Genomic DNA, 11,765 nt, shown 5'->3' with positions numbered 1-11,765 from the left:
AAGGGAGGTGATTATATCATGAGTGCGCTCATAGGTTAATCAGCTAGCGTGGTGGAATTGCCTTAGGGTGCCATGCACAAAGGCTGAATTGTAGGTGAATGACATTCCACAAGCTTGCTAATGGTAAATTAGAGAAGAGACAGCTATGCTGATGAGTGACATTATTAACACTACCAACACTATCACTACCGTCCCTGTGGTTGGCGTCCTGCGCTGGGGAGAGGGAACTGTCACGTATGCTCTCTCTCCGGCGCTCTTGGTCGTCATGCTTCCGCGCCTTAGCAGAGGTGGCCAGTCCGCTCCTGATCCCCGGGATCGTCATCTTGGTCGGCGTCCAGCGGCTGGAGCCGTGCGTCGCGGAGGGGGTACTGTCACGTGTGCTCCCTCTCGGGCCTCTAGATCACCAGGCTGCTCGTTATGGCGCGTACCTGTTACGCGCATCTGCACATAATGACACTCACCTGGACTCCATCACCTCATTGAATACCTGCCCTTTATTTGTCACTCCCTTTGGTTTCTTCCACAGTCGTCATTGTTTCTATTTCATGTCTGTGCGTTGTTCGTGTTTCTTGTTTTCATTTATTTATTCAACGATTCACACCTTGAACTTGCTTCCCGACTCCCAGCGCACACGTTGCCCCTGCCCCTAACGACCAGCTTTAGAAAGTAATGTGACACAAAGGTTATCCCAATGAATGGACATAGACTGCTCATCTTAAGCCACATATTTGTGGATAGAAATACGTCAGGTGGAAAATGTGTCCGAAAATTCTGTAAGCACGGAATACAGATCCACAAGCACTTTTTGAATAAGCAAATTCACATTCCACAGTTGTAAATGTTAGGGATTTCTGAACATTTGCTCACAAATCGTTTTACATTTATTCAAATTGTAATTTTATTTGTGAGCTATGTTGAATATATTTACATATCATGGATTTATGTGTGATTTATTTTTACATACTGTATTCACAGATTATGATTTACTTTGTGAAATATTTGTAAATATTCACAGATCATAGTTTTCTTTGAGTTATGTTGAATAGACATTCTTACAGAATAAAGAAACAAATCTAACCCCAAAGAATACTTCTTAAATCTTTCAATAAAGCATTTGTTCGCATACAGTGCACATATGAGGAAGCAAATTGTTTTTGCCTTTGTCACGCGAATCTTTCACAGCCAAATAATTATTGTAACTGGTGAGACAACCGGTTTGTAGAGCTTTCGATCAAGGTGCATTCCACCACAGAAATGAACAATATATAAGCCTAGTGTCCAATTGTACCACATACATGAGAGGGTGAATCCACAGAAACAGGTGAGCTCATCAATACAACATGTAAAATGTGCATAAAATATATTTTAAGGATGGGATAATAATATTAATGGTTTCTGACAATTATGGTAATGGTGATTATCATCTTTTCTCATAGATTTGAATTATCTTGGCCAAGGAGCTAGTGACAATGGGGAACCAAACCATGCTTTTGGTACTGCTTTTGTTGATGATGAGTAAGTATTGTCTCTTCTCAGTATGAAGCTGATGAGAAAAGCTGGTGTTGAATTGCACACATGTTTTCCTTTGTTCCACTTCTATTTAGTCTGTAAGGCTATAAAACCAACTTATTTTTCCATATTAATTTCCCTTGCGTAAACATTTTACCTTTCGTATCTCAACAGGTAGGGTGACCAATGCTGTTTCTGGTAAGTTTACCATGTCTATTAACTGATTTCAACCCACTTAGCAAAACAAACAATTCCCTTTAAAGGATAGTTTCTCAAAATTACGATCTAATCGTAATTGTTTTCTTACCTTGAGTGGAGTTATGCGACTGTATTATATTTTTAATACAAGCTCTATGGAATGCCCTGTGAAGTAAACTATTCCTACAATGTCATAGTTTACATCATGTATGAATAGTCACCCTAAAATAGCTCACACACTTCCATTCAATTTATATCGCAATAATATCACTCAAGAAAATCTGTGTTTGACTTTGAATGAAATGTTTTGGAATATAACTGTGTTTAATCATTTTAAAACTCCTGTAAGAAAACAATTAAGATTGAGTCAAAATTTGCTTCAGTAAGAGAAGGTTGTTCTGAATGTGCAGAATGCTGTCTGCACACTTCGTAATTGTCATTGTTTAATTTTATTTGACAAAAATCCATTATGACAAGGTGTAGACAATGCATGTGATAGAGTAAAAGGCCAGTTTATACTTGGTCTGTAGATAATTAGAATGTGACAAGTGTCACTGATCAAAACTATATTTAACTTATACTCCGGTGGAATGAATGTAGACCGTTGCTGCGACTGTTGGTTTCCTTGTCGTGGTTACTGGGCTGGTACAGCAATAAGACCAAATCCATCTGTGACGAGACAGTGCAGGAGTTCTAAAATCCTCAGATAGAAAGACCTAGTTTTATTTAGTCACACTCACAACCATAAGCTATTTTTTTGTATTGCTCACCATTACTTTGTAAATAATAATAATTTTATTTTCCTGTAAAATGAAGACGTTGTCAGCTATACTTAGGTCATTATTTGAACTGGCTAGCCAGCTAACTTTAGCTAGATGACATGTTTTGTATTTTATTATGGGTCCCCATTGGGGTCCAGCAATATTAAGGATAGAAAGAAACCAAAACATTGTTTAGAAAGTTGCTTTTAGTTGCCTTGCTAGCTAGTATAGGTTGACATTTACTAAATACAATGTTAAACATATGGGTTTATTGGTGTTAAAATAGAGCAAGCATGCTATTTGAAGCTCTGGGCTGCTGATGACATTCAGATTCTGTCATTTTGTGTTTATAGTTTTTCATAATGACAACGACAAGTTTGATGTCGGACGACAATAGAATGTTCATGATGTCACCGCGACAACTGTCTACAGACATGTCGATAGGCCAACTGTAAACCAGCCTTAAGGTAGAGCAAATGTTTCAGTGCCCCATGCTATCATCGGCGGTCTCTCTGATTGAACTCTAGCTCAGTGTTTCTCAGCCCACGCAGTCCCTGGGATGATGCTGACTGGACCCTGAGATACTGATTAGACACTGATTATAGACAGTCATTTTGTCAATGCTAGTTTTAATGTAACTGCTACAGTGCTAGTTTTAGTGCAATGATGAAAGACCGCTGCATGCTGCCTGGTACAACAAAGGGTTTTGAAATACTGCACTAGCTAGCAAACAGCATCAATCTCTATGTTTAATTTCACATGAAGGCATTGCTGACATTTAATGGGCATATATTAGAGCTGGTTTTAAAGTTTCCTTATTGTCCCGATGCAAAATAAATGTACCCGACATTCTACCATAAATTCTGTGCACCATTTGACTTTGATACCAGAACTCACTTGACTTCCTTTGCATTATTAGAAGCAAAAGTAACTTGCCATTGTGTGTGTTGCTTATAGTGCTCTTCACGCAGCGCGATGCAGGCAAAAAAAAAGGATTTACGGCAATGTGACGAACAGTTGAAGAATAATACATTATGAATTTATTTAATTTAAAGGTGCTATGCATAGATTTTTGGGGTATTTTTGCATTGTAATTTCAGAAATATCTCCATAACATATCTATCTGGTGCTAATAGTGGAATGATAGTGGGTTGATTTTGTCCATCCACAACAGATGCGATCAGGACACGCAGGTTGAAATATATAAACAAACTCTGAACCAACTGTATTAATTTGGGGACAGTTCAAAACACATGAAACATTCATGGACATTTAGCTAGCGTGCTGCTGCTAGCTAATTTGTCCTGGGATATAAAAATTGGGTTGTTATTTGATCTGAAACGCAATTTTGCAATTTTTATCAATTTTGAGTCATACAAAATAGTCTGTTCTCTACTCTGACAATTAATCCACAGATAAAAGGAGAAACCTAGTTAGTTTCTAGTAGTTGCTCCTTCTTCAGTCTTCTTCTTCCGTGGACTTTATATGGCGGTTGGCAACCAACTTTAAGGTGCATTACCGCCACCAACTGGACTGGAGTGTGGGCCTCAGTTAATATTTCAATCACCCAAGTGGGTATTTTTCTCTTAAAAACCAATGAGGAGATGAGAGAGGCGGAACTTGCAGCGTGTCAAGCATAGAACTATTTTAGCTCCTGGCTACGCAGACACTTGTTGACGCGAGCAGTTTAGATGAAATTATTGAACAACAAGTAGTGACTCACCACCTGGATTCGGTCTTATGTAGCAACATTTGAATTTCAGTTTTTTACATTGGATAAAAGTAGAGACTCAGAGCTACAAAATGGTATATCATACACTGCATTTCAGACAGCGATGGGAAAGTAATTATGCTTTGAAAGGTGATCAACTTGTAAACTCACTTTTGAGAAAACCGTCTTTCAATGTTTTGGTACTGCTATTGGGAGAGCCCTTCTCTGTCTACACCCATTCAGCATTGCTCACACCCTCGCTAGCTAGCTAAACAATGGACCATAATCACAACTCATGACGTTACTGCTCTGCATGAATCTGCAGGTAGCTAACCAACTAGGTTCTATGGCTATAACTAGTCAAGCAAATGTGTCTGGGATATGAAGAATAAGATCATACACATAATGTTAGTTAGCAACCCAGCCAGCTAACATTAGCTAGCTAACAGTACACTTGAAATGAAACCACTTTCTGTCAAAATTAGAAATGTTTAATATCTGAAAATGTAGCTAGCTAGACTATCTTAGCAGTATACATCATGGTTGGACGCGTCTCCTGTCTGATGCCATGCGTGGTTGCCCTTACTAGTTTGATGATGTAATACAGACTGGTGTTTTCTCCATCTCCTTAGCTACTCTGCCTTCTCTGACTTAATGTACATTTTGTAGGAAGTGGGTTTTATACTCTGTGGAAAATGCTCACTGGCCTTGGTCACCTCAAGATGGAGTTTCAGTTCTTCCCACTGGCTAAATATACGAGTTACCGCAGGCTCAATCAATAGCCAACGTGTGACACACACTTTGGTGATCTGCAGGGGTTTCTGGCCAAAATGAATGGTGGCATACACTGCTTTGTATGCCTCGCGCCATTTTGGGGAAATCGAAAACCAGTTGTAGGTTTCCCTGATTAAGTACTCAACACTCCTAGGGATGGTTTCTTTGGATGCTGCACTGACAGCCAATTGTAAAGAATGGCACACACAGCGGATGAGTACCAAATTGGGCAATGCATATTCTTCCTTTAAAATCTTGTGCACCCCAGTCATCACGGACGCATTATCAGTGCCAATACCCTTAAGATTCTCTTTTTTAAGGTTACACTTCTCAAGAAACTCAACTACCGCCTTTACTATTGATCTGGCATCGCCCCCCTCCAATTCAACCAGCCCGAGAAATGTGGACACAACGGTAATGTTTTTAGCACTGAAATACCGAATCACCACACCCAGGTGTTTTGAGACACTGACATCAGTGGACTCATCCAAAAGGAGACTGAACTTTTCATCCCCCACATCTGATGTTACCCTTTTGAGAAAATAAGGAGCCAGTACTCCCCTAATCATTTCTGTGCACTTGGTGCAGTGCATTTGGAAGTTTGTTGCTGCCATAGAATCTAAAAAAAGGCAGCTTTGCAAGCCATACCTAAATGGTTGCATGCTAGCAGCGAACAATGCTCCGCAATGGCCATTGCCATAGTAGCATCTGCGCTTTTGCAGTTATCCACTTTCTTAACCAACTGTGGTAATGTAGACACATTTCTTATCCTTTTAAGCTTGGAAAAGAGACCAATTCAGACAGCTGTTTTAAATCCTTAAACCCAGACTTGGACCACACACCCTCTCCACCGAATAACAGGTAGGAGAATCAAAATAGTAATTGCTTTGCAACGCTTGCAGTTAGCCACTGATTCTTTCCAAACCACTCATTGTTGAATTTGCGATTTCCGACTTGTTGTGTAATGTTTATGTCCAATGGCCGATGAGCACCTATACCCTTTATCTATAATTAAAATTCATATGACAAGGATTGAAAAGGATTTGGCAGTAGATTGTCGACGTGATTCATGATGATGACTGCTTGTCTAGCCTCTCTAGGGGAGGTGGGACGAAATCGTCCCACACTATTCAACAGCCAGTGAAAAATCAGAGCGACAAATTTAAATCCACAAAATGTCATAATTCAAAGTTCTCAAACATAGGACTATTTTACACCATTTTATAGATACACTTCTCCTGAATCGAATCACGTTGTCCGATTTCCAAAAGGCTTTACAGCGAAAGCAAAACATTAGATTATGTTAGGAGAGTACATAGACACAAATAATCACACAGCCATTTTCCAAGCAAGCATATATGTCACATAAACCCAAACCACAGCTAAATGCAGCACTAACCTTTGATGATCTTCATCAGAGACACTCCTAGGACATTATGTTATACAATACATGCATGTTTTGTTCAATCAAGTTCATATTTATATCAAAACCCAGCTTTTTACATTAGCATGTGATGTTCAGAACTAGCATACCCACCGAAAACTTCCGGTGAATTTACTAAATTACTCATGATAAACGTTGACAAAAAACATAACAATTATTTTAAGAATTATAGATACAGAACTCCTTTATGCAATCGCTATGTCCGATTTTAAAATAGCTTTTCGGCGAAAGCACATTTTGCAATATTCTGAGTACATAGCTCGGCCATCACGGCTTGCTATTTTGACATCCGCCAACTTCGGGGTCACCTAAACTCAGAATTACTATTAGAAAAATTGGATTACCTTTGCTGTTCTTCATCAGAATGCACTCCCAGGACTTCTACTTCAACAACAAATGTTGTTTTGGTTCCAAATAATCCATCATTATATCCAAATACCTCCGGTTTGTTCGTGCGTTCAGGTCACTATCCGAAGGGTAACGCGCGAGCGCATTTCGTGACAAAACATTTCAAAATATTCCATTACCATACTTCGAAGCATGTCAAACGCTGTTTAAAATCAATTTTTATGCGATTTTTCTCGTAAAATAGCGATAATATTCCAACCGGGCAACATTGTATTCATTCAAAGACTGAAAGAAAAAAATGGAGGAGTCTCGTGAACGCGCATCTCCAGTCCCACTGTCCCCAGGCAGGCCACTTACAAACTCTGCTGCTGTACTTTGCCCAGAGACAGGAGACACGTCATTCCACTTTCAGGCAGCTTTAGATAGCCAATGGAAGCCTTAGAAAGTGTCACGTTACAGCACAGATGCTGTAATGTCGATAGAGATGCAACAGAAGGACAACAAATTGTCAGACAGGGCACTTCCTGCATGGAATCTTCTCAGGTTTTGGCCAGAGTTTTAGAAACTTTAGAGTGTTTTCTATTCAAATCTACTAATTATATGCATATTCTAGTTTCTGGGCAGGAGTAGTAACCAGATTAAATCCGGTACGTTTTTTATCCGGCCGTGAAAATACTGCCCCCTATCCCAAAGAAGCTAGCTTGCTAGCGAAGATTTTGAAAGTAACATGATCAGTCCATTCAAAACTACGGTAGATATAACGTGATTTGAGGTCATTTTTTATCTGTGGCCAATGACGTTGAGGCTTCTTGGATGGGCACTAATGATAATCTATGGCAACACCCAAGGGGGCTTGAACTGCTTAGCTCTCCCTGTAAATTCTGCGGTGATGTAGTGTCCCCACACGGTGGAACTAGAGAAGATTACCAACCCCTACGCTCTCTATATTCGGCTGGCTGCCCCTCCACCACTGAAAGCACTGAGCGAGGCTGAAACACCTGCATTTTGAAGCTGTTTTTCTTACTTTAAGAATGAGGCCATGTTTATATGCAGCTTTATTAAGTCACATACATTTTTTTACATTGTTTGCAAACTGATATGTGACTTGAATTAATGCCACAATAACATGCAAAACCAGCACACACACAAAATATTTACATATCTTTGCGGTCACAATTGTGATCAATGGGACATACAGTGTCTCTAACTTGTTATATGTATTTAATCATAGTAGATTTATTTCATTTTACAGCAGAAAGTATTCAGACCCCTTTACTTTTTCAAAATGTTGTTACATTACAGCCTTATTCTAAAATGGATTTAAAAAATAACTCAGCAATCTACACACAACACCCCATAATGACAAAGCGAAAACAGGTTTTTAGACATTTTAGCAAATTTATTAAGAATAAAAAGCAGATACCTTATTTACATAAGTATTCAGACACTGCAACGAGACTTGAAATTGAGCTGTTTGAGATGTTTGAAATGTTTCTACAACTTGATTGGAGTCCACCTGTGGTAAATTCAATTGATTGGGCATGATTTGGAAAGGCACACAACTATCCATAAAAGGTCCCACAGTTGACAATACATTTCAGAGCAAAAAACCAAGCCATGAGGTCGAAGGAATTGTCTGTAGAGCTCCGAGACAGGATTATGCCGAGGCACAGATATGGGAAGGGTACCAAAACATTTCTGCAGCTTTGAAGGTCCCCGAGAACACAGTTTGACCATTATTTATTGGCCTTTACGTATGCCTAAATCTGTGATTCTGGCTGTAAAACATCTACTTTGTTAATTTAGGGGTAATTGGCAATGTGTAGGCCATAAACTCAATTAGTGTAATAACATAACACGTACTGTATTTCATGTTAATAGTTTAGATCAGTGCCCCTTGCTCAAGGGTAGACCTAGTTTATGTGAGTTTTGTATACCTGGTTTATCAGAGTTTTGGGACATGTGTAAACCTGGTTTGTATGAGTATTTGGGCTTAGATGCAGGTGTAGTCCTCGAACTGGTTTATATTAGTATTGGGACTCAATGAAACATGTAGAAATGGTATACAGTTTATGAGTATTTAGGCTTTGACACAGATTTAAACTTTGTTTATTTGACTAATTGGATTCAAGCCCAGGTGCAGACTTTGTAGGTATGCATATTTAAACTGAAATACAGTTGTAAACCTGGTTGGTATGAATATTAAGGGTGAAATGCAGAAATATGCCACATTTTTTATGACAATTGGGTTTGACGTTGCAGGAGACCAGTTGTTTATGAATATTGGGTTGGACATGTAGGTGTAAACCTGGTCTGTAGGGATATTAGGGCTGAAGTTCTGGTATAAACCTTGTTTGTATGAATGTTGAAGCTTGGGCACTGGAGTGAGACCTAATTTATATAGTAATAGGGTTTAGAGATATATAAGGCTTATACAAGTATTTGGTCTGAATGGACATCTATTGTCCTTTCAAATCCTTTCTGGTAACAAATGTGTGGTAAAAAAGTATATGGGGCCTACGCACATGGGTTATAACCCTGTACAATGAGTTTATCTGTGAAACGGTTAGGGTATACAGGTCAGAGTTCACAAGACTAAGACATGCAAATAACAGGTTTGAGGTGTGCAGCAGATATCTGAATATAGGTTACTGTTGGTGATTTGGGGAATTCATACATAGGCAGAGAGAAACAGGGCTAAGATTTGCCACCAATGCTCCTTATAGGACACACAACTGCACTCTGTACTCCTCTGTAAATTGTCCATCGCTTTATACTAGACATAAAATGCCCTGGTTGATACTCATTTACAAAACCCTTTTAGGCCTCACTCTACTTGAGATACCGATTGCAACCATCATCCTCTATATCAAATCAAATCAAATTGTATTTGTCACAATGCGCCGAATACAACAGGTGTAGACCTTACCGTGAAATTCTTACCAACAATGCAGATCAAGAAATAGTTAAAACCTCTTATTAAGGAATGGACCCTTTTTTTCAATTTTCATGGTACAATAGCATGGCATTTTTTCACTGTAATAGCTACTGTAAATTGGACACTGCAGTTACAGTAGATTAACAATAATTTAATGTAGATAGTTGGGTGGACATTTGATTAATCTTTGACAATTTTTTGGGCCTTCCTCTGACACTGCCTAGTATATAGGTCCTGGATGGCAGGAAGCTTGGCCCCAGTGATGTACTAGCCATACGCACTACCCTCTGTAGCGCCTTACGATCGGATTGCAGAGCAGTTGCCACACCAGGCAGGGATGCAATCGGTCAGGATGCACTCGATGATGTAGCTGTAGAACTTTTTGAGGATCTGGGGACCCGTGCCAAATCTTTTCAGTCTCCTGAGGGGAAAAATGTGTTGTCATGCCCTCTTCGCGACTGTCTTGGTGTGTTTGGACCATGATAGTTTGTTGGTGATGTGGACACCAAGAAACTTGAAACTCTCGACCTGCTCCACTACACCCCCGTCGATGTTAATGGGGGCCTGTTCGGCCCTTCTTTTTCCTGTAGTCCACAATCAGCTCCTTTGTCTTGCTCACATTGAGAGAGAGGTTGTTGTCCTGGCACCACACTGCCAGGTCTCTGACCTCCTCCCTATAGGTTGTCCCTATAGGTTGTCTCATCGTTGTACCACTGTTGTGTTGTCAGCAAACGTAATGATGGTGTTGGAGTCATGCATGGCCACGCAGTCGTTGGTGAACAGGGAGTACAAGAGAGGACTAAGCACGCACCCATGAGGGGCACCAGTGTTGAGGATCAGCGTGGAAGATGTGTTGTTGACTACCCTTACCACCTGGCAGCAGCCAGGATCCAGTTGCAGAGGGAGGTGTTTAGTCCCTGGGTCCTTAGCTTAGTGATGAGCTTTGAGGGCACCATGGTGTTGAACGCTGAGCTGTAGTCAATGAACAGCATTCTCACATAGGTGTTCCTTTTGTCCAAGTGGGAAAGGGCAGTGTGGAGTGCGATTGAGATTGTGCCATCTGTGGATCTGTTGGGGTGGTATGCGAATTGGAGTGTGTCTTGGGTTTCCAGGATGATGGTGTTGATGTGAGTCATAACCAGCCTTTCAAAGCACTAAATGACTACCGAAGTGAGTGCTATGGGGTGGTAGTCATTTAGGCAGGTTACCTTCGCTTTCTTGGGCACAGGGACTGTAGGGGTCTGCTTGAAACATGTAGGTATTACAGACTCGGTCAGGGAGAGGTTGAAAATGTCAGTGAAGACACTTGCCAGTTGGTCCGTGCATGCTCTGTGTAAACGTCCTGGTAATCCATGTGTGATTGTTTCCTTTGATTGTTGACCTGTTTAAAGGTCTTGCTTACATCGGCCATGGAGAGCGTGATCACACAGTCGTCTGGAACAGCTGGTGCTCTCATGCATGCTTCAGTGTTGCTTGCCTCGAAGCGAGCTTCAAAGGCATTTAGCTCGTCTGGTAGGCTCGCGTCACTGGGCAGCTTTTTTTGTAGTCCATAATAGTTTGCAAGCCTTGCTACATCCGATGAGCATCAGTGTCAGTGTAGCAGGATTCAATCTTAGTCCTGTATTGACGCTTTGCCTGTTTGATGGTTTGTCTGAGGGCATAACGGGATTTCTTATAAGCGTCCGGATTAGTGTCCCGCTCTTTGAATGCGGCAGCTCTAGCCTTTAGCTCGGTGCAGATGTTGCCTGTATGGCTTCTGGTTGGGATATGTATGTGCAGTCACTGGGGACAACGTCGTCAATGCACTTATTGATGATGCCGGTGACTGATGTGTTATACTTCTCAATGCCATTGGATGAATCCCGGAAAATATTCCAGTCTCTGCTAGCAAAACCGTCCTGTAGCGTAGCATCCGTGTCATCTGACAACTTCTGTATTGAGCAAGTCACTGGTATTTCCTGCTTTAGTTTTTGCTTGTAAGCAGGAATCAGGAGGATATAATTATGGTCAGATCTGCCAAATGGAAGGCGAGGGAGAGCTTTGTATGCGTCTCTGTGTGTGGAGTAATGGTGGTCTAGAGTT

The 11,765-nt window shown here is 40.6% G+C and overlaps 1 protein-coding gene across 1 annotated transcript in view; it reads left to right on the top strand.

Moving 5' to 3' along the window:
* The first annotated feature begins 1,258 nt into the window (after nt 1-1,258).
* Nucleotides 1,259-11,765, top strand: part of LOC106579089 (alpha-tectorin) — a 55,569-nt gene continuing 45,062 nt past the window's right edge. Inside the window, exons 1-3 of the mRNA XM_014158636.3 lie at nt 1,259-1,321; nt 1,437-1,515; nt 1,684-1,707. Coding sequence (XP_014014111.1) covers nt 1,470-1,515; nt 1,684-1,707 — 70 coding nt within the window. The 5' untranslated portion in view covers nt 1,259-1,321; nt 1,437-1,469. The remainder of the gene's footprint in view (nt 1,322-1,436; nt 1,516-1,683; nt 1,708-11,765) is intronic.

The sequence above is a fragment of the Salmo salar genome, chromosome 19 (genome assembly GCF_965601325.2).
Source record: "Salmo salar chromosome 19, fSalSal1, whole genome shotgun sequence".
NCBI classification, from domain to species: domain Eukaryota; kingdom Metazoa; phylum Chordata; class Actinopteri; order Salmoniformes; family Salmonidae; genus Salmo; species Salmo salar.
This window is presented reverse-complemented; position numbering and strand designations above follow the sequence as displayed.